General features: G+C 44.3%; 1 protein-coding gene and 2 pseudogenes across 1 annotated transcript in view; 2 read left to right on the top strand and 1 right to left on the bottom strand.

Annotated features, from left to right (window-relative positions):
* The window catches only part of MMP24 (matrix metallopeptidase 24), a 41,016-nt gene that overhangs the window by 8,598 nt on the left and 8,785 nt on the right, over positions 1 to 23,633 (top strand). The window contains exons 2-5 of the mRNA XM_016126405.2: positions 8,121 to 8,269; positions 12,463 to 12,579; positions 14,216 to 14,520; positions 21,417 to 21,578. Coding sequence (XP_015981891.2) covers positions 8,121 to 8,269; positions 12,463 to 12,579; positions 14,216 to 14,520; positions 21,417 to 21,578 — 733 coding nt within the window. The remainder of the gene's footprint in view (positions 1 to 8,120; positions 8,270 to 12,462; positions 12,580 to 14,215; positions 14,521 to 21,416; positions 21,579 to 23,633) is intronic.
* Positions 9,329 to 9,447, bottom strand: LOC118610098 (annotated as a pseudogene).
* Positions 13,401 to 13,518, top strand: LOC118610119 (annotated as a pseudogene).

Raw genomic sequence — 23,633 nt, 5'->3', positions numbered from 1 at the left:
ATAGCTCCTTCTCTGACTCTGACCCTCCTGCCTCCCTTTCGTAAGAACCTTTGTGATTACATTAAGCCCACCTAGGTAGGCCAGGATTATCTCTCCACTTGAAGGTCCTTCACTTAATCATATCTGTAAAGTCTCCTTCACCATGTAAGGTAACATATTCATAGGTTTTGGGGATTAGGATGTAGACTTCTTTGAAGGGCCATTATTTTACCTGCCACAGTGCATCATTTCATTGAATTCTCCTAACAACCCTCCTTTTATCATCCTCTATTTAACAGATGAAGAAAATGATGCTTAAAGAAGTTAGGTCATTTACCCAAGGACACCCAGCAGGAAAGAGCAGAGAGACAATATATGTCATGTGGTGGCATCTTGGTCCCAAGGGGCCTCTTTTCAGATAAGACCCCATCCAGTTCCCAGGTGTTTCGGAGCTAAAGTCTCACTCTCTGGAAGAGACTGAGAACCAGGCAGGGAGTCTGAGACCCTGAGAAACTTATTAGGATCATAGCAATCTTGGCTTAGGACCTGAATTCCAGACAGGGAAACTGAGGCAAAACCCAGTTATAAGGATTGAACTAACATGGCAATGAATGAGAAAGAATGATCTTAGGCCACTCTTGTTGCCAGTATGCAATGACACAATGGAAATTCAATGTTGGGGTACTGATGGACCATTTGCTGAAATTAGGACCACCCAAGGAGAAGGGCAGGCAAAGGACCCAGAGATGAGAGCAGACCCGAGGCACAGAGGGCAGATGCTGGCTATTGAGCCAATTTAATAGAAGGCTTTTCTCAATGGGTAACATACTTTCTGCCTCAGTAAATTAAAATTGATACTGAACATAACATGCTCATTTCTTCATGGCACAGGGCTATCACTCCCAGTGGTCCCTTACTGCAGTGGTTCACAAACTATAGTAGGCAACTTAATCACCTTAGGTACAGATTCCCAGTTCCCAACCTCAGAGAGTCTGATTTAGTAGATTTAGGTTCAGATTTGGGAATATGCACTTTTAACAAGCTCCTTGGATGATGCGGTGCTGACAGCCTATGATGCACAAGGACTGCACACTGAGAAACACAGCCTCAGTGTTTGGGGCTACGGTACAGTGAGGTATTTAGAGTTGTTTGTCATCTGTCCGGAAAATCATGGTCATCACTATTGCTATCTTTTACTGAGTACTTAATAACACATGTTATGTTATTTAATCTTCACAACCAATCCGTGAGGCCCATACTAATGACATGATGCAGATGAAGCAAATGCACAATAGAAAGGTTGAATAATTTGCCTATGGTTGTGTAACAGGTAAATGAAAGAATTAGGACTTGAGCCCAGCACAGTTTGTCTCCAGAGCATACACTACTAATCATAAACCTAAACATCCTCTCAAGCTAGCTTGCTCCTCATCGCTTTCAAGCCCATATCATATCCACCTGCCCAATAAGAAAACCAGCTGTCACTCAGTCTCATCCTGGGAGGCTATTGACAATGCCTAGCGCTTTCCCTAAAACGTGGAATTTAGGGTTGAAAGGACCCTTAGAGGATATTCAAGGCAGTCCTATAAGGGAACCTCTTTATAGTAGTGGTTCTCAACTGGGGGCAATTTTGCACACATTCAGAGGAACTTTCGGTGATGTCTGGAGACATCTGGCATCCAGTGAGTAGAAGCCAAGGATGCTGCTAAACATCCTATAGTGCAAAGGACAACCCCCTCTCCCCGCCCCACACACACCAATAACAAAGAATCATCTCACCAAAAATATCACGTGCCAAGGCTGAGAAACCCTGTTCTATAGCAAGTTCCAACTCACCCTGAGCACTTCAACTCGTTTTCATTCAATAAATATCTATCTATGCCAGGACCTGTACTGGGTGTGGGGATATGATGGTGAAGAAGACAGACTATGGGCCCTGCCCTCAAGCACTGTATAGTCAAGAAGAGACAAGTAGTTCACATGATTACAACACTGTGTGATAAGAATTGCAATAAAAGAGAAGGACTGCCTGGTTTCAGATATATCTGGGTTTGACTCCTGCTACTTATTAGCTTCGTGGCTCTGATAATTACGTAACCTTTCTAAACTTCAGTTCCCTGATGTGCAAACTGAGGATCATAATCCCTACTTTGTGGGGTATTGTGTTCTAGAGCGCCCAGCACAATGCCAGGTATATAGTGGGAGTTCTAATAATAGTAGCTATTATCATTGTTATAATTAGAACATCTCTGTTAAAAAGATGTTTCTTATAATAAGTCAAGATCTATATTCTGTAATCTCCCATGCAGGTCTTAGTTTGCACTCTGTGCCAACCAGAATATAAATCCTTATCCACAGCCATTTGGCTTTTTGAAAACTCATATCCCTGTAGCCCTCCCTTATCTAGCCCACACATCCCTCGTCTTTCCTCACAGGACATGTTTCCCAGTTTCCTTACTTTCCTGGCCACTCTCCCTTAGTCATGCTCTAGTTTGTCACTGTCCCTTACATATACAACCTCTACAACTGGACTTGGACCTGCTGTGCATGTTGAGACCAATGCCTTGTTCCTGTTATTCACATCGTCACCCTAGGATATGACCTCGGATGCACAAACTCTTTGATCAAGGTCTTTTATTCTTTCTCCCTCATTCTAACCCGTGCTTCCAAATTTGATGCCTTCCTTCCTGGTCCTTCTTTGTAGACTTCGCCTCTGGCCTTTACGATACTACCTTCTGGCTCACTGCATTCCTGATCAAACACCTGATCCTAAGCATTCTCCCACTCCTCCTCCAGGCCTGTACAGTCTGATTTGGGCTCACACCCAACCAGTTGTGATACTCCTGCATGCCCCAAGGAGACCATACAATTTTAAATGATCCGTCTTTCTCTTTTCCCACCCCCCACAGTCATTTCTGTTTTCCAGGAGCAAACGGCAGCACCACCAGTTGATCCTGCTTCTTGCTGCCTCCATTGCCACTTCTAATCTCACCACCGCCTCTGCTGTCTGCCACTCTCTCTTTAGGCCACATTTTTTCTCTTTGTTATTCCGCGTTCTCTCCTTCTCCTATCACTACTCTTGAACTTCTCAGCTTTGGCTTCTCAGGAACCGAAATCCCGCCTTCTGGCTAGCAGACCAATCACACTGTATTGTCTGTGATCTCTACATCATCTTTGGTTCAACCCAGCTATTTTGGTCCTTGCTTGCACTCTGAGATTTTTCTCACTTTCCTCTGGGTTTGCACCTCTTTCAGCACTTAAAGGGTGACAGACATCTTAGAGCTGGTTAACTGAGCTGTAAAAGTTAGACTTCTGACGTGGCTGGTGATTGATTAATGGATCCAGGTATAAAAAGATGAAAGGTAGGTTATTTTTTTAAAAAAAAAAAACTGAATGGGGACTTTTCCTTTTGTGGATTTTATCTTTTTTTTTTTTCAGATGGGACAATGGAGCTAATTGCCTCATCAAGTAAAGAAGTCAAACCACAATAGACTGAATTTCAACAAACTTTTTTTTCAGCTTCTAATAGAAACCAAGAATTGTGCTTGGTGCTTTCATGTGTATTACTCATTAAACCTTTCCAGGATGAAATGCCTTCTTTGATACTCATACAGTACCTCCTAGATCAACTGCTCACTCATTCATTCATTCATCATCCATTCAGTGATTATTTATTGTTCCAGGCACTGTGCTAAGTACTGAAACAAATACAAAAATAAATGAGGCCCTGCTCCTCGGGAACTCAATCTAGTAAAGAAAACATATCAACCAACAGGTGTCATACACTGTGGTAGTTATGTTTAGAATGGTAGAAGAGTAAGGCACTGCAGAAGGAAAGAAGATACCCATTAACTCTTCCAGGGAGAGTTAAGGAAGGTTGACCAAAAGAGATGACATTTCAACTAGACCTGAAGGATAAGTTTGCTAACACACATAAAGAAAACAGGCTTCGTAGGCAGCAGGAACAGCCTTGAAGTGTGAAAGGGCAGGGAATGTTTTGGAATTGGTACAACTGGAGTGTAGAAGACTCACTCCCATATCAGAGGATTGCCTGGTTCACAGAGCAAGTGAGTGGCAGAGACAGGGTTAAGCAGAAGTTGGAATTATCTTGTGCCTGATCCATAGTCTTTAGCCTCCTATTCTCTAACACACACACAGATGCACGCATGCACACACACACCAGGTCCAACCTCAATGCCCTGTTCCCGAGCTTAGAGTTGTCATTTGACCAGCCCCACCAACCCACTCCCATTTTCCCTCTTAAGCATCTGCCCCTGAGTTCTGAGGATTGCCCCCAGTGAACCTGGAAGAGAAGTGGCGCCCAGAGAAGGCTCACCCATTACAATGTTTGGTCCCAACCAGATATATGCCTAGGACCTGAGTGCTTAGGTCCTAACTCAGTGATGCTGCTGATGTAGATTCTATGACCTTCATAGTGGATCCTGATTGGCTCAGATGCTCCTTGCTGGGGTATCCCAGGAAAAGAGCTAGATAAGCCAGGTTGCCCATACTGAGGACTACTTTCAATTCCCCAAAACCTTAAGAAGTCTGGAGTATGTTTATGCTAAGAGTTCCCTGCTCCCTATCTCCTGCCATAAGCAGTAATGAGGGAAGGAGGTGGAAGATTCTTCATTCCATGCTCGCTTAGAGGCAGATCCTCAAAAAAAGTATTCAGTTGGCCGACTGGTTCATCAGCGGTATCTGTCCGAAGACCCGTAGCTGTAACTCATCTTAGTTGGATTTTTAGAGAGGAATTGGTTTGTACCACACCTCTTTTTGGAATGGCTTGCGGCAGCTTACAGATTGAAACAACATTTGTAAGTAAGACTTTTAAGGATGAAATATAACCTGGAGGTCGGAAAGATGAAAAAAGTAATGGCAACTTCCAGGCATCACTGCGCTCAACACTTAAGCTATAAATTTGGCTGACGGATTCCTGGCAGAAAGGCCAAAAGGGAAAACCACTGGGTTACCCAGTGTTCATTTTCTGAAACCAGAAACCATATAGAATCTCCTATAGGGAAAACATTTTCATCAAGCTAAAGTTTGATAGAAAGTGATCGTGTTTGGTCCTAAGAAAAGCTGAGTGACAATTCTAGACAGTTGTCATTTCTCAGTGTGCAGTGCTCCCAGTTCTGTGTGAGAAATGGTCATGTCCATTGGTCACCTACTAGCAAGCAGAATTGATCCTGCCAATGTACTACCCTCACAGAATCCAGAAAGACTGGCTCTTTGTCCAAAGAGAATGTGCAAGGGCAGGATGACTAGATTCAAAGGCAGAGAAGGAGTCAAAGGCCATTTATTCCACCTTGATTTTACAAATAACAAGATATTGCATGTAGTGCATGTTATCCAAAGGGATAACAAATACCTTTTGAGTGATTTTTGTGTCAGGTGCATTTGTTCATTTCATCTTAACAACAATCCTGTGGAGGAGGAATTATTGTTTATATTTCACAAATAAGGAAACTCAGTTTGCCCAAGGTCACAAAGCTGGCAAGTGGTGAAGTCGGGATTCCATCTCAGGGCTGTGTGCCTTTTTCCCACTATACCGCCCTGTTTATTCAACACAATAATTCTTAAAGTTTCTATACAGAGGATGTAATGTGACATTCGGGTTATGAGAAGCTAAGAGAATAGATTGAAGGGACTTAATGCTTTGATGACATAACCTAGAAATCGAAGGTAGAGTACCTAGATGAATAGATGGGTAACTTGTCTTGTTCATTTCCAGATGTCTCATTTGAGCTTTTTGGCTAACCCTAGGCCATAGTCAAGTCACAAGTGATTCTCTATAATTTGTCCACTTCATGAACAGATCATTATGTACTATATCTCTCCACTTTCCTCCTTTCCAACTCTCTCTACTCTTCACCACACTCTCCTCCCCCAAGTTCAAGCCATTTTAAATATTTCTCAGAATGTGCCAGGCTCCCCGACACCTCCAGACAATTGCACATGCTGTACCCATCAAGACTTAGCTCAAATCCCGTCTCCACCTGGAGGCCTCCCCTAAGTTTCCTTTTCTCCCCATTCCCACCTCCCATGTGGCTAAGACACCCCTCTTTTGTTCTCCCATTGAACCCTATACACCTTATTTTTAGGGCTATATTTTCATAGGTTTCATGGGTTTGTTTGTATGTGAGCTCCTTGTTTATCTTTTTACCCCCAGAGCCTTGCACAGTACCTGGCCTGTAGTACGTGCCTAATAACGTTTGCTGAACGGACATAATGAGCAACTACTGTGTGTTAGGCACTTCCTGGGCCCTGTACATATAGGGATGAGTAAGATATGGATCCTTCCCTCAAGGGACTCAGAGTCTGATATGTAATGATTAGAGTTCAATACATAAAGTCTATACTATCTATAATTGCGGATTTAGGGAGCACAAAAGAGGTAGAAAATAACTTAGCCTAGAGAGTAATGAAAGTCTTCCAGTAGTAATTTTATGGTCTCAAAATTAAAAGTATGAAAGATTTTTGCCAAACTAAGAAGTATACCAGGAGAAGGGGAAATGTACAAAGGCATGAAAGAAATTCAATGTTTGGGGGAAGTGCAAGAAGTATTAATATCCTATGCCACAATTTGGAATGAAAAACATTTTAGACATCAAATATGAAAGAGGTAAGGTTGTCACTCTGTTATGGACATTTTAAGACTTTATTATTCTGACTATTTTGTTTTTTAATCAGTCTAATGGATTTTATCACAAGGCAGTAAAGATATAGTCACTTTTGGTAAAATCATAACTTATAGTTTTTGGTTTGCTTCCTTCCAAAATGGTTTGATTTGACTTAACAGGAAACAAAACCTATAGATAGGAAGGGAATAATACTATTTCTTACATTCTTTTTCCTTCATTAGCTCGTTAGGTATTCAGGACAATCCTCTAAGAATGGGCACAGGTTCTGTCCAGCTTAGAGACCAGCATGTAGGAGTGCTCCTGTAAATGCCTGTGGGTTCGGTAAATACCTGGATATTTTCCTCATTTTCCAACTGATGCCACCGATATTTCCTGGTGTTTCGGTTTCTTCAGGTTTCTATCCCCTCATGCTTGTCGGTCAGCATAACTGTCTTGACTTTGCTATCCTTCAGATCCACTGCTTGTTTGACCTTCTTCGCCCAAGCTCCTTTCAGGTTCTTTTGCCCTTTTAAAGGTTTTCTCATTTATATTTTGAATGATTCATGCATAAAACTTAGGAAAAAAGAAAAGAGCAAAGAAAGAAGTCCCCCATGCTACAAATGAAGGATATTCATTATTTTTTCATTTAAAATTTTTTTCACTTTCAGAAAAGTTTTTGAGAATAGGACAAAGAATTCCTGACTACCCTTTACCTGGATTCCCCAACTGTCAATATTTTTTTTAAACATTTTACTATATCTGTTTTTTCTCTAGACAGACAGACTGACCGACCAACCGACTGACTGAGAGACACAGAGATATATTTTTTCCTGAACCCATTTAAGAATAAGTTGTAGACATCATGCACCTTTATGTAAACCTAAATACTTCACTGTATACTTCCTAAAAACAAGGAATTCTCTTACATAGTCATACTATTATTTTTCATGTATGCCTTTTATGTATTGATATTTAAATTAAATAATACATTGTTTTGCTTATTTATATTTATTTATAATGGCTGGCTTTTTTTAAGGGGTTAGCAATAAAGATTGTATATAACCTTATGTCGATAAATATTCTACAACATTATTCTTTATCAGACTCTGACTTTAGACACATGGGTTTCTGGAAGGGACATTTTAACAGATCACTCTCTTTCAGAGAATGAACTATTCTTGTACTTTTGCATGTCTAGTCATATGTCAGTAGAAACCACTGAATGAATGAGCAAAGAGTCAGGGTAGTGGAAAGCCTTGAATGCAAATTTAATCTTCATTCTGTAGCCAGGGGAGAGCCAATGAAAGGTTTATAGCAGGAGAGTAAGCCAATAAGAGCTGCGTTTCCTGGAGATACATTTAATGTGTCTACAGGAGGAAGTGAAGGAGGAAGAAAACAGAGCTTAAGTCCATAAGTCCCTCAGGAAAAATGATCCCCACTTTCAAGGGCAGATCTCTGCCCAGGTAGAACAGAGCCTTCTCCACCATAATGCATCCTTTTCTTTCATGTGTCTTTCAGAACTGGTTAAAATCATATGGCTATCTGCTTCCCTATGATTCACGGGCATCTGCGTTGCACTCAGGGAAGGCCTTACAGTCAGCAGTCTCCACTATGCAGCAGTTTTACGGGATCCCAGTCACCGGTGTGTTGGATCAGACAACAATCGAGTAAGATTTGCATAGGACATTGTGCCTTTGAACTTTCCAGACTTATGTTTGGGTTCACATTTGTCATGGCTTTGTATATAAACTATGTCCATCTTACCTTCTTATGTGCAGTGTCATCCCAGGAGAGAATACCCCAAGGTGCCCTTTCCTGTGTGAATTGGGGTTGTGCTCTGTGACAAACTTGCTGTGTGACACTTAATGCTTTGGGGCCTCAGTTTCCTTATCAGCACAGTGAGGGGTTTGGTCATAGTTGGTCCTCTGATTCTGTAATTTGTGTGTCTATGAGTTACCCCTCTGGCATTCCTTGAGATATACACATCTCACTTGAGACAGAGAACCCTGGAATGATGAGTTGACAACACTTCTTCCACTTCTACTTATGGAACATTTGCTGAATGCCTGCGTGTGCCAGGCACTGTGCTTAATCTTAATCCAGAGGGTCACCATTTAGTGAAAAACACTGGCTACACCAGTCTAGAACTCAGAAGGAAATACTGAGTTTCAGGGAGTGACTTAGGAGGTGATAATAAGCAACAAGGATGGTTGAGATCACTCAGGGAGAGTTTAGAGAGGGGGGAGAGTGCCGGGGATGGAACCTCTCGAAGCAAGCTGAGGAGGAGCAGGCAGAGAGGTGGAGGAAGCCTGGGGTCGTGATGTCATGGCAGTGAAGGCAGGAATGGGCAATGAGCTCAGCTGCTGCAGAGCAGTCAAACAGGAGACTGAAAAGTGTCTGCTGAGTCTAAAACAAAGAGGCCATTGTAAGCTCTGAGGAATGGTGGAGACAAAGTCAGATTGCAGTGAGGAGATGGGGAGGTGAGGAGTAGAGATGGTAAGTGTAGGGAAAACTTTCAAGAAGCTTAATAATGAAAGGAAGGAGGAATAGATGATAGCTAGAGAGGGATGGACTTTTTTTTTTTTTTTTAAGGCAAGGCAACCCTTTGTTGGCCTCACAGACTGCAAGGACCTTGTCGATTTACAATCCCTTTTTTATTTTATTTTATTTTATTTTATTTTATTTTATTTTTTATTTTATTTTATTTTTTATTTTATTATGTTTTACACCTACAGCACCTGGTCTTCCTAGGTGGTCTCCCATCCAAGTACTAACCAGGCCCAGCCCTGCTTAGATTCCAAGATCAAATGCGATCGGGCTTGTTCAGAGTAGAATGGCCATAGACTGAGATGGATTTTTTTTTAATTGTAGAGTAGAGCATGCTTAAGTTTGTTTAAGAAATAGCCATGAATGTTATGAAAGCTGTTTTTAAAAAGCCATTAACACCATGAAGTCATGAAAAAGACCCGGAGTGAGTTTCCTAAGGAGCTGGATCCTTAGGGGTAGGATCCAGAGCTCAGGAGAGAGCAGGGCTGGGCGAAGAAGACACATGAAAGTTGGTGGGTGGAGGAACAGGAAATCCACCCAGTTGTGGAGCCAGGATCAATCCACCCCTTGGGTGAGTCACTCCTTGAGAGAATCATCTTTCTGGGCCTCAGCTTGTTCATTTACAAAGGGGAGTGTCGAGTTACAACTCTCAAATTCTAGATTCCATTATTCTAAGCATCTAAGCTTTTAAAATTTGGTGAGTATGGGGTTTTAGGATCCTAAAATTCTGTCCAAACATTTTCTATTCCTAGGATTCTCTGATTGTGAGATTATGAAATTCTAAGATAATACATTTGACTGCTCCTGTGATGTCGTGAGTACTGTGGCCTCACGAGTGAGCTGGTTAAAGAAAGGCTGACCGTCTTTCAAAGCGGACGTTATTTTGAGGGCTTTGTGCAGGCCTCATGGCAGTGCATCCTGGGCAGAGGCACTGGAGCCTCTGCTGAGGCACCACCTGGCCTTGGGTTACTCTGTTCCAGAAAGCCCCAGGCCTGCTGGAAAGAGTTCAGAGGGTGGCAGGTGGACCACAAGAGGAGGAGGCAGAGAGAACAATCTGAGGCATTTCTCACTTGCAGCTCTCCCCCCACCTCTTTGAAGGAAGGCTGGGAAATGCGTTTTGGAGGCGTGGAAAGGAAGAAGGCACTCGCACTTAAAACAAGACCTGAGTAGGGAGGGTGTTGGAGTAGAATTTATAGACCTTAGTTTTGACTCCAGCTCTGTGACCTTGGGCAGGCCCAGCCTTCTCTGGGCCTCTTTCCCCTCTCCGTGCCATTCCAGGCCTAACTTAGCCTTGCTGTAGCTGAGATGGCTCCTAGTTCTCTTCCCAGGGACTGTCAATGAAAGGAGCCTGGATTAACAATTCCAAGTACTACTTTTGAGTGCCTACCTGGGAAAATGTCACACATTATTCATTCACTTATTCATTCATTCATTCATTCATTCAACGAATAGTTCCTCTAGCACAACCTTGTGTTAAGCAGGGAAATTAATAATTCATTTATTCATTCAACTAAGTTCTAGTCTTGCCTCACTGTTTGCAATATTTTGCAAGTTACTCAATTTATCTATGTATCTTTTCCATCATCTATAAAATGGAGAACAAATAATTTCTGGTTACCTCACAAAGTAGTTTTGAGAATCAAAAAAAAAAATTTTAATGTGAACACTGTGACAATTTTAAATGTTTATTCCAATGCATGGCATTGTTATTATTATGTTTTTTAATTACTGATTTCTGAGTACAGGACACTGTAGGCGATGTGGACCACACAGAGATAAGACCTGGTTAAGTTCCTCAAGGGGTTTTAATATTTGGTTAAAATAATCTCTATCTTTTTTCTATATCGCCAGTGGCAACTGCTTTCAACAACTGCAAATGAAGTCAGACTGTTTTCCCTTCCAGCGATCCCAAGCCATAGTTTAGTGAGTTAGACATTAGGCCAGCAGAGATTTAAAATTCAAGGATGGCCTGGGCCCCAATCAGCCATCATCTTTTAAATCTCCTACCCTGGTTCCTTTTTAATATGCCCAATGATGTCCCAGGCTTACTGTTCTCTCATATAACTTTACCTGACAACAAACTGTTACCAGGATTTACTTGAGGTCCAGGCACTGGGCTAATTGCTATGGATACAATGATGAAGAGGATATGATTCCTGTCATCAAAGAATTTCCTATTTATTAGAGGCAACAGACTAATGGACTTAAAATCACAATACACTGTAATAAAAGTTATAGAAAATTATGTTCCAAGTCCTACAGTTGTTTAGCTACTTTTTGAACATCTATAGTGAAAAGGAATTTGCTGTCTTCCAAACTATCCCATTCTATTGCTGGATAGTTCTCATTCATTTATTTATTCATTCATTCAACAAATCATTATTGAACACCTGTTTCAGGCACTGGGGATACAGACAAGGTTCCTATCCTCATGGAGCTTAGAAACTGGTGAGAGAGACAAAGAATAAACAAGACCACAAGAAGTTATGTGTAACTTCTATGAAGACAAATGCTATGAAGAAAATTTAAGCAGGATAAACAGATAGTGGTGGGATGGGAGGCTATTTTAGATAGGGTGGGCAAGGAGATCCTCTCGAAGGGGTGACATTTGAGCAGAGACCTTAAGGAAAGAAGGAAACAAACCATGTGAAGAAGAGCATTATAAGCAGAGGGAACAGCAAATGCAAAGACTCTGAAGTGGGAATAATTTTAGTAAGTTCAAGGCACAGCAGAAAGGTCACTGTAGCTAGAGCAGAGTATATGAGGGGAAGGAGAGGGAAGGTGTCTCTGGACAGGTAGGCATGGGCTAGTTCATGCAGGGCCCTATGGGCCAAGATGAAGAGTTTGGATTTTATTCTAGGTGTTTGGGGAAGTCATTGGAGGGTTTTAAACCAAGATGTGATCTGAGTACAGGTACAGAGCATTTTCACACATGCACATTGCTTTGAGACTCACTATTACCTAAGAACAGCAAGAACTATAGTTCTTGTGTTGCAAATGAGGAAATTGAGGCTCACGCTGATTCAGTCGCTTCCCTGGGCTCATACAATTACTGGTAGAGCTGGAACTATCAAGCCCACGTCTTCTGACTCCCAGTCCCTTATGCAGCACTGTTTCCTCATATTCAGCTGTGAGTGAATGAATGTATGCATCAGTAGATCATGTTCCTGGTACGGAACCCATCAGAGCCAGGGTCCCAAGTCTAGGTTGAGATGCATTCTGCCACCCAGACTGAGACTGGCGACTCTGCTGTGTCTTCCTAGAGTGTTCAGTGACCACAGTGTACGTGTGTATGTGTCCTCTCTCTTCCCAGATGGATGAAGAAACCCCGATGTGGTGTCCCTGATCACCCCCACTTGAGCCGTAGGCGGAGAAACAAGCGCTACGCCCTGACTGGACAGAAGTGGAGGCAGAAACACATCACCTACAGGTGCTTTGACTCTCTCTCTCTTCCTCCCTGGTTTTGGCTATACCCTCACTATTTTTCCTGACCTGAGTTTCAGAGGGTCTTACTGTGGATGGGTGTGAGATCAGGGTGAGGACCAGGGGCTGAAAGCTTATGACTTTGTCCTCCTTGTGGTTTCCAGGGGATGCTGTGTCTCCAACTTCAGGTTTATTTAGTCCTTTAGAGCCTCCTTAGTTGTGTTCTGTTTAGATTCCTATAGTTTTTAGTTACAGAAAGTAGGGTATGGATTGTTCAGTAAATTTCAGCTATGATAAAGAACCATGCCTGAACTCATTCTCCCAATCACTGCTTGCCAAACACCACTCTCTCTGATCTAGACCCCTGTCCCACTTAGCCTGATGGACTTCACTCAAGATTCCCAAGACAAATTTCTAGTTGTTTCTTAAGGAGAATAAAGGACTGGGAACTAAATTGCAACAATGTCATTCATTGACTGTCGGGGAAACCAAGGGCAGAGCAAGATCAGTCATCTCCAAGTCAGACCAGCGACTGCCAGCAGGGATGATGGAGCCCATCACAGCATACTCAAACATTAGAATTCAGAGCGGGGCCACCACAAGGGCAAGACATAGGGCAGGCTCAGGTGGGCTCTGGTTTGTACCTTTCAAGCCTCTGATTCTGTCTCAGCTGGATCTCCTGCATTCTGGGGTAGGATCTAAGACAGAGATCTTAGAGTTGGACTAAGGGCTTTCCTGCTGACAAGCCATAGAGAACAGAACAGGATTTTTTCAGAAATCTAACAAAGGAAGGAAACTGAAGAAGAATCTGGGTTAGAAAATGGATGAGTCTACAGCAATGCCACCTGAATGTGCCTGATCCCATCTGATCTCGGAAGCTAAGCAGGGTTGGGCCTGGTTAGTACTTGGATGGGAGACCACCTAGGAAGACCAGGTGTAGTAGGCATTTAAAAAAAATGGATGGACAATTAAGGTCTACTGAAGAAGTAGAGTGGATCAAAAAAAAGATTTGGATTCCAACCCAACTCTGATCTTAACTTTTATCACCCAAACTCTATGGGCCTCAGTTTCCTTACCTATAGAATGGGTGAATAATCCTTGCCCCAGGTGTTCATGGGGCAGAGCACCCAGAAGTAGTGTGCTACATTGTGAAGAACCATGTAATCTGGATATACTAACCTTAAATAGCTAAATCTATATGTGATTAAACCAGATACCTCCCTGTACCAGCTTTTAGGTAGACAAGCAGTAGTAGTTGGTGGGTGCCAAAGGTTTTTTTTTTTTTAAAGAGACATTCACTTAAACGCTCTACCATTTAAATATTTCTATACTGTTATAAATGTACCCATTTTACGTATTTGTTGAAATGTAAATTTTAGAAAATGCTATCCACCAACTTAATTTTTTTTCAACAATTTGAAGTGAAATTCTATTCAACACAAACTTTGTCAGAGATTAAATACAAAACACTGATTAAAGCAAGGCTACTCTGATCAAGCAGAGGTAGGGACCCAGAGCCTTGCCTCTTCTTCAACCCCTAAGGCACCTCCACAAAATTGTAGGGGTAAAATTTGAAGGTCATTTGGCTGGTCTCTGAAATTCTGTCTCTTCCTCTCTAATTTAATTCCTTCCCCTCTCACCAGCATTCATAACTATACCCCAAAGGTGGGTGAGCTAGACACACGGAAAGCTATTCGCCAGGCTTTCGATGTGTGGCAGAAGGTGACTCCACTGACCTTTGAAGAGGTGCCGTACCATGAGATCAAAAGTGACCGGAAGGAAGCAGACATCATGATCTTCTTTGCTTCTGGCTTCCACGGTGACAGCTCCCCATTTGATGGGGAAGGAGGATTCCTGGCCCATGCCTACTTCCCTGGCCCCGGAATTGGAGGAGACACTCACTTTGACTCAGATGAGCCGTGGACACTAGGAAATGCCAACCATGATGGTAAGGCCATGAAAGGACAGGGTTCAGTCCTGGGTTTCTCAGAATCCCTGAGAAAGAGCCTGGAGGATGCTATAGATGAGTCCCTGGTTTCTAGAGCTTCTTATCCAAGAACTAAGAACCTAAGAGGGTGGGAACTGTGGTCCTTGATAATATTCAACATGTGATCCACCAGGGCCAGGGCCATGGAGATGGGTCAGATCACTTAGCAAATGCCGAGTCAAGAGGGAGGGGTTAGGCCATGAATAAGACTAATGGATCAGACTGGGGGAAAAGATTAAAAAAGCATTAAAGCTGAATGTGGGATCCGAAAGTGACGCTCTGGCCTGACTGATGATAGCTTCAAAGGCCATCTTATGGGATGACATGACTGACTCTCTCCCTTATGTCAACCTCACAGGTGAATGAATAACAGGCCCCATATTACTCTAGCATCCTTGGATGACTTGCTTCTCACCAGTATGATTCAATGAATATTATATGAAGCCAGAGTCAATACTGTACAATAACAATACTCTTCAGGTTGCAAAAGAATTCCTCATCTGTATTTACTTGTAAGGCACATGCTTAGTAAGTAGGCAACTGTACATCATTTTTAAGATGAAGAGTTCAGAGCTCAAGTGGCATAGCTGGTGTGATTAGGGACAAATAATTGACCCCAGCCTCCTTGTCTGTAAAATGAAGGACTAGATTAGGTGATCTCTGAGGTCCCTTCCAACTTTAATGTAACATGATGCACAGCCCATGGGATCCAAACGTTTTTAAAAAGACATGGTCTCTGCCCTCTGGAACTCCAGAGTTGAGTTGAGGAGACAGGTGTGTACATAAGCTACCCTCTCACAAGGCAGACTGTATGTACAGAAGACTTTAGCAAAAAATACCCAGAAGATGCAGTAGGAATCCAGAGGAGAAAGGGGCAAAGGATTCTATTCTGTCCTCTTTTAGATTATAATAGAAAACAGATTTTATGTTAATATTCTAAGGCCCATGCCAAGTGCTTTCCCCATAGTATATACATATTTTTACCCCCATTTTACAGATAGGTAAACTGTATAGAGAAACATTAAATAAACTAATGAAGGTACCATAGCTGGCGAATGGTGAAATAAGGATTTGAACCTGAGCATTACAACTCCAGAGACTGTACTCTTAGCCACCATGCTAAGCTTCCATGGCTCTCAAACTCCATGGCACACCAGAATCGCCTAGGAAACTTTTTAAAGAATGCAGATTCCAGGATCCAGGCCCCAATCATCTTGGTATTCTCATTCTCTTGTTCGGGGGCTAGGCTTAGGACTGTGCACTTAGTCTAATAATATCCCCAGGTGTTTCTGATGCAGGTGTTCTATCACCTTAAGAAACACTGTCTTCATCCCCAGTTTCCCTAACTTGCCTGATCATAAGAATTAACCAGTGTTCTTGTTATATACACAGATTCCCAGGCCCTTCCCCTGGAGATTCTGATTCCTAAGCTTAGGCAAGTTTGGAAAACACTGGGCATTCTTTCTTCTTAGTGAAGCTTCAGGCCGAGAGGAGATTTTAAAGCCCATTTCCTCGGAGGCTGTGCTGGTATGTATAAATGGGGACGGCCTCCTTGAGAAAAATTCATATTTGCATGGATCAGGGATTGTTAGCTATTGGTTTATCCATCAAAGGTGGTTCAGGAGATGGTTTGGCCAAGGCTCAGCCTGGGCAAAGTTATGAAATTGTTAAACTTCTCTTTGTCTCCTGCCCTTTTCAAACTTGTGTCCTCTTTCCAATCTAGCTCCATTTCCTCTTCCTGGTGTCCCTCCCCTCTGGCCTGGATGTGTTTCCTGGTTTTTGTAACACCTATTCTTTATCTCATTCTTTGGATCAGTGTCAAGGCAGTCTGTGCTAACTGATAAGGTGTGAAGAGAAGAGAACTAACATTTTTAAGCCTAGTTATGTGCCAGGCACTGTTAGCTGATAAGATTTTAGTTATAGCTGTGATAGCAATAAATGAATTCTTAAAAGGCTATTGCCCAGAGGAGGTGCTGGAAAGACACTTCTACTCCTCTGCTCACCCCTTCCCAGCTCTGGGATTTTGCATTTCCACATCTACTCCTTGCTGTTGGAAACCTTGGGCTAAAATTCCAAGCACTTCTAGTGGTATGTGTGGGAAGGAGCCGGGACCATCTCAGAACCCTCCTGTCTGTCCCGCCCCATCCTGATGAATGACCACCAATTCTGATAGAAATTCCAAGATGGCTAAAGTTTTCTCTGGACAAGTCAGAACATCTCCGTGTTCTGGGAAACCAAGCATAAACTATCCAGATGCAATGGAACCCTGGCTGGAGAAGTGGAATGCACCAGATTGCCCTAGGATGGCTTTTAGAAGGAGAGGAAAGGAACCAAGAGTTATTGAGCACCTGTATATTATCTTGTTTAATTTCCACATAAACTCCATGGGGGAGTGAGTGGAGTCTCCTGGGAACTTTTTGTTTATTGGTTTTCTTCTCTATTCTAAATTGCCATTATGGAAAATTTCAAACTCACAAAAGTGGAGAAAATGATAATATGAGCCCCCAGGTACCCATCACCCTGCTCCAGCAATTATCAACTTTATATCACTCTTATTTCATCTACATCCCACTTTTTTTTTCTTGGCTGATGTATTTTAAAGAAAATCCCAAGCATAATCATTTCACCTGTAAATATTTTAGTATATGTCTCTAATAGATTATTTTTCACATAAGCACAAATTAAACCCAACAAAATTAATAATTTCTTAATATTGCATATCCAGTTTGTGTTCATTTTCTCAAATTATCTATAAAATATCTTTTATAGTTGTTTGCTTGCATCAGGATCCAAACAATACCCATGCATCCTACATGGCTGACATATCTCTTAAAGACCCTTTATTTTAAAACGAATCATCTCACTTCCATGTCCCATGCCCCCCATATTTGTTGAAGAAACTGAGTCATTTGTCCTGAAGACAGATAGCCATTTGGCTTGACGAAATTCAGGTTCATTTTTAACTTGTCTCTCTTTCCCATATTTCCTGAATATTGGTAATTAGATCAACGGGCCTGACTAGATTCGGGTTCACGTTTTTGGCAAGACTACTTTCTAGGTGGTGCTGGCCCTCACTATTACATCACACTGGGAAGCATGTGTGACACAGGCTGTCCCACTTTCCGAGATAGTGAGGTCGAACAGTTGCTTCAGGTATATGGGCTTTACCCAACCATTACAAATTTCACCAGGAGAACTTAAAAAGCAAAAGGTGCCTAAAACCAACTCAAAATTCCTGAATCAGAATCTCCTCTACCTGTGTGTTTAAAAGGCTCTCTGGAGAAACACTGGATTGTAAAGTTGATTTTGATTCTCCAGCTCATTGGAGTCTGTGTGAAGGGCAATCTGGCCCACTGCACCTTTACGCTGGTCTCAGGAACTGCTTCCAGGCACCTTCTGTCCTCAACTCTTTCCAAAGAGTCAAACAGTGAAGTCGGCAGAATTCACTAAGCTCTGCCGGGGAGGAAGCCCGGACTCAGGGAAGGAGACAAGACAGGAAGAGTTACCCAGACCAGCGCTTCACAGGGTAGAGCCCTTCTGCAACTCTTCCCAACCCTGGGATCTAGACCCAGCAGGGATCATAATCTCCACTTTACAGATGAGAAGAGTAAAGTTCTGAGTGGTTAAGAAATTCACACAGTCGTAAGTGGCAGAGCCAGGTATGGACCCAGGACTCTTAATTTCTGTGGCATTGTCCTGTCCTGGCTGCCGTCACCAAGCCCTGTCAAGCACAAAGCTTGCCTTCATGGAGATCACAGTCCTAGGACGAATGAGTGTGTGTTAGAGGCTATAATGCAGGGTAGAAAGTGTTCTGTGTGATGGTTTAGATAAATTGGCGGGAGAGGGCAGAGGAAGAAGCACTCGCTGCCTGGAAGATGCGGTGCTGAGCTGAACTTCAACGGAGTAAGAGGGGACAGTTAGAGGGGACAGCACTGGCAAAAGAATAGAGGCAAACGAAAGTACTATAACCTTTTTTGGGGCTGGAGGAGCCAGTGAGATGGGACTTGCCAAATATGGAGGTGCTAAGAGAAGGGAAATGACGCAGACAGTCCACCTGAGTAGCCAAGTAGACTATTGGGTACTTGCTAAAAGGCCCAAGGACTTGAGCTCCCAGCCCACAAGAACACTCTCTATTGGGGATGCCGGTCCTCATACAAGCTCAACATGACTCTACTAATTAATAGTGATAGTTCTGTGCCAGGAGCCACTATGAGGCTTTACATACCTTGCCTCATTAATCTTCACCTCGATTCTTATGAAGGCACCATTATCCCCTTCATTTTACAGAGGAAGAGATTTAAGCTGTCACACTGCTAAGACCTGGCAGCACTGGGATTCGTGACAATCTGACTCCCAGGGACTGTACTTCTGACCACTCTGCTTCCTGCCTCTTACCCTTTGGGGACTGAAGATCCTAACAGCCTCCTGCCCATTAAGCACTAAAGTCTTCTCCATCTCTCTGCTTTTCCACTCACAAGCTCCAGGGAGTTCTCTAGCCCCATCTCTTCTCCAGCCATCTCCTCAAAACAGCTCCCACTTCACAGGTCTCTTGGGTTTCCGTGCAGTAAGATACCAGCTTCCTAGCTCTTCTCTGCCTTTTGGTCCCTGGAACAAATCCACAAAACGCTACCTTCAAGGACTTACTCCTGTTCTCTGCAGAGACTCACACACAGAGGCTCTCAGAGTAATAGACAGAGGCTGAGGACACAGTTTACAGTCTTGCCAGGTGCTCAGAGCCCTGCTCCCTGGTTCCCAGCTGAGATCCCTGTGGATGCCCCCAACGAAAAGCCTGGTCAAGAGACAATGGACCGAACAGCTTGTCCCAGGTCAAAGAACAGACCAGGAGCAGAGCCAGGACTAGACCCCAGGAAGCAGAGCTGCCTTCCGCTGGCTCTAGCAGCCACCTTTGTTTGGGATGGAGCTCAGAGATGAGCTCACCCTTCCCTGCTGCCAGATAGACCAGGACCTGAGGAGGGAACTGGGGGCGGCCTGGATTCCTCGTGCCAGCTCGCCCTTCCCCAGCAGAAGGCAGCCCCAGGCTCTTGGCCAACCTTGCACTGATCTTGCCCATGGCCTCTTCGCTGAAAACACTGGTGGTATCAGCAGAGCCACAGGCATGCACACGTCTGGGTCTGCCCCATGGAGCTCTTCTCTTTTCCCAAGACTTTAGCCAGAAAGGCCAGAGACAATCCTCAACCCCATCTGACCCTCCCAGGGCCCGTGGCTGGGTCGGGGTAGGGCAATTTTGCCAGTGACACTGGGGCCAGAGTGATTAGGACTCCTGACAACCTCCTGGGCTCCTGGCAGCCTCTCTTGCATTTAAAGGTGACAGGAATGACCTGCAACACACCTTAGGACTGGGTAGTAAGAGGCGGGCCTCAAGGGCATTCAAATGGCAGAGGTCAAGGTAAGCAGGCGTCCATAACTGGACAGACAGGAGTCAGAATTGTTCATACAACAGCCTGCCCAACTACCAGCCCCTTACACTTCTTTCCTAAAGCTGGTGTTACTTAATGCCTCCAAAATCAGGCCTTGCCTGTCCCAGGCCTGATCCAGAAGCTCAGGGGAGTTGCTTTAAGAGCATCTGGTTGCTGGAACCCCACTGGCCTTGTGCTTCCTTTCTGGGCAATGGGCTTATTCCAGGCACCAAGCTTCTGTCTTGTGTACAGAAACAGCAGCTCCCCAGCAGTATCACGCCTACTACACATATAACTCGCCCAACCCTCATGCAACCCTATGAGGTAGGACGATTTCCACATTTTATACATGAGGAAATTGAGGCTCAGGGAGTAGAACTTCTGGCCAAGTTCACAGAGCTGGTGGAGTAGAGGTGGAAATGAACGAGGTCTGTCCCGCTCAGGGGCCAATGCTCATGACCATTATACCATGTTGCCCCCTTAGCTTCATTCTCAGGATCCCATGTCCCACTTTTAGCACTTGGACCTTGCTGCTTTCACTCGCATTTGATTCCTTGCCTTGATCTTGACCATAGCTCAGTTCTTTAAGGACTAGGGTCTTGCCAGACTGAGAGCTGCCACATAACCAGAGCCCGGCCTGCCCCTGGGTTTTCTGAAGCTGACCGCCAGCCTGCCGCCCCCAGGACTCCCCTCCACTTGTCCCACTATCTCTGCCTTGGATCAGGCCCTTTTCATCCCTCACATGACCCCTTGTACTGGCTTCTGAACTGACCCCGCTGATACCCCTGCCTCTGGTCTCATTACCCCCAAATCCTTCCTCCAACCACAGGCAGAGTGATGTCATCTGGTCACTGCCCCCACTCCTGTTAAACTCCCCAGTGGCCAATAAGTCAATCCAAATTCCTTTGTGTGGCATCATAGAGCTCTGCCTGCCAACCTGGCTGACCTCATCTCTCTCTGGCCCTCCCTTCGTGCTTTGTTCTAGAGCCAAGTGGAATAAAACCGCTTGTCCCTGGACCTTGTTTATAGCACTCCCTTTACCAGAAATGTCATCCCCACCCCTCTTCCTCTCCTACCCCCTGATTCTCCTAACTTCTTATCTTTCAAGATTCAACTTAAGCTTCACCTTTATGAAGCTTTCCCCGAACATCTTCCTTCAAGTTTAAATGACTCTTCCCTTCTCAGTATCCTCACTCGACCCTTATAGACATCTATTAAAGCACCTGGAACACTAGTTTCACTCATTTTGTTTGTCTCCCTCTATCCCCCACTATATAGAGAGTTCTAGACGACAGGGGTGCGTCTGATTTCTCTGTATGATTCAGTGTCCAGTACAAGACCTGACACAAAGTCTATGCTCAGTGTTTGCCAACTCAATGCATGAATTGATTGATACTTAAAGCGGGCGCCCTGAGCACCTCCCCATCCCCTTCTCTACAGGGAATGACCTCTTCCTGGTGGCTGTGCACGAGTTGGGCCACGCGCTGGGACTGGAGCACTCCAACGACCCCAGCGCCATCATGGCACCCTTCTACCAGTACATGGAGACACACAACTTCAAGCTGCCTCAGGATGATCTCCAGGGCATCCAGAAGATCTACGGTGTGTGGCAGGGGAGGGGGCCACCACTTCCTCAGGGCTGAGCTACAACTGCCTGCCTGTCGTGGGGGAGGGGAATGGGGGCAGGGATCGGGGAGCCTTGCCAGCCATCCCCATAGCTTCTGTGTCTCTAGAGACTTCTGATGTCATTACTTAACCAAAAGGGGCAAGGCTACCTCCTTACCCCACCCCCACCTACCCCACTTGCCTCCCCCTGGGGAAACCTAGAGGCAGGTCTCAGCTGCTACTGGGAGAGACAAAAGTAGGCAGAGGCCCACCCACTCCCTCTTCTCCAACCCCTCCCCCTCCACATACCTCCCTCTAGCCTCCCATGGTTCATTCTCAAGGGGTCCCACCTCTAGCCAGGAGATTCAACTCACCTGTAATGGTGATACAATGTGATGAGTATTATAACCAGAGCTTTTTTCTTAAACAAGAAAAAATGAGAAGCGAGGCTAATATCTTGATAAGGTATGAGAAGCCTGCTACCATGCCTCCCTCCTGGTTCTCTGGTCATGCTGGTATGTGAAGTTCTTCTTCCCATTAAGTTACTTGAGATAAGAAGTCTACAGAGTACAGGCCCCCACATCCCCCAGGCTACGGAGCACAGGAGAAAGGCTCCCTTTGGAAGTCCTGAGGACCTCGCAGAGGAGGGGGCCCTACCCAAAGCCCTGGCGGACAGGCAGGATTTCCATAGGTGAAGCTGTACAGGACCGGATGGGGCAGTGGGGACTGGAAGATATGAAAATAGAGTGGACAGGATTTGCTGACAGATCAGACATGAGGTGAGGAGAAGGACGACACCAAGGTTTCTGGCTTTTGTAATTGTGGGGCAATAGGATTGACCAATCTACAGCTCAGAGATCTGGGCTGGGATAGTAATTCGAGCTCTTTGGTATCCAATATAGTAGCCACATGTGGCTATTAAAGTTAAAATTTAAATTAATTAGAATTAAATAAAATTAAAATTTCAGTTCTTCTGTCAAACTAACAACTAGTTACTCATTTCAAGTACTCAATAGCCACATGTGGCTGGAGGCTACTGTCCTGGACAGTGCAGATGAAGAACTTTTCTGTCATCACAGAACATCCTATGGGACGGCTTTAACTGAAAGAGTCTTTAAAGCCACGAACCTGGACGAGATCACTTAGGGCCATGATTCTCAACTTGGCTGCCCATTGGAATCACCTAGGGATTTCAATAAAAAATGCTAATACAAGGTCCTCACCACTGAGATTTGGTTTTACTTGGTCTGGGGGCCTTCTGAGCATCAGGAGTTTTTAAAGCTCCCTAGGTGATCCTATTATGGAGCCCAAGCTGAGAAGCACTGACTGAGGGACCAGAAAGGAGACAAAGAAGAGAAGAGGACCCAGGGCCACCACCGCCTTTAGTGTAGGGTAGAGGACAGGCTGCCAGCAAAGGAGGCTGGGAAAGAACAGCTCATGGGGCAGGGTTCTGGAGAAGAATGGAGTGTTCTGAGGAAAGTTTCTCTGATCTTGTTATTCAAAGTACGGGCCTCAGACAGCAACATCAGCATCACCTGAGAGCTTGAAGAAATGCAGAATTACAGGCCCAACCCAGATCTTCTGCGTCATAATCTGCATTTTATCAAGATCCCTGAATGATTCATATGCACATCCAAGTCTGAGCCAAGAAACCAACAGATTTGGGAACATAGAGGCCATTGGCGATCTGGACAGAGCAGTGTCAGTGGGTGACAAGGCAGAGGCCATATTAGAGCCAGATAAAGAATGAAGGGGGCGTGAGAGAATGGGGCTAGCGTGTATGGAGGGGAGAAGAGAGAGTGTGGGACACTGAGCCTCGGAAGGGGCACGTTCTCTCACAACAGGAGAGAAGAAAGAGAACAATTCAGATTTGAGAGTGGACAAAATGACAGTTCCCACTTAATGGTTCTATTTTCTCAAAGATTGGAGAAGTGAAAAATGGGGAGAGGGGACAGGAGGCTGGAGTGTGACATACTTGTCTCAGAGCTGCCCCGGTGATGAGGCAGCAATGACAGGGGGGAAGCAAGGAATGGCTAGCCCCTTTCTAAGATG

This window comes from Rousettus aegyptiacus, unplaced genomic scaffold (assembly GCF_014176215.1).
Source record: "Rousettus aegyptiacus isolate mRouAeg1 unplaced genomic scaffold, mRouAeg1.p scaffold_m13_p_12, whole genome shotgun sequence".
Taxonomy (NCBI): domain Eukaryota; kingdom Metazoa; phylum Chordata; class Mammalia; order Chiroptera; family Pteropodidae; genus Rousettus; species Rousettus aegyptiacus.
This window is presented reverse-complemented; position numbering and strand designations above follow the sequence as displayed.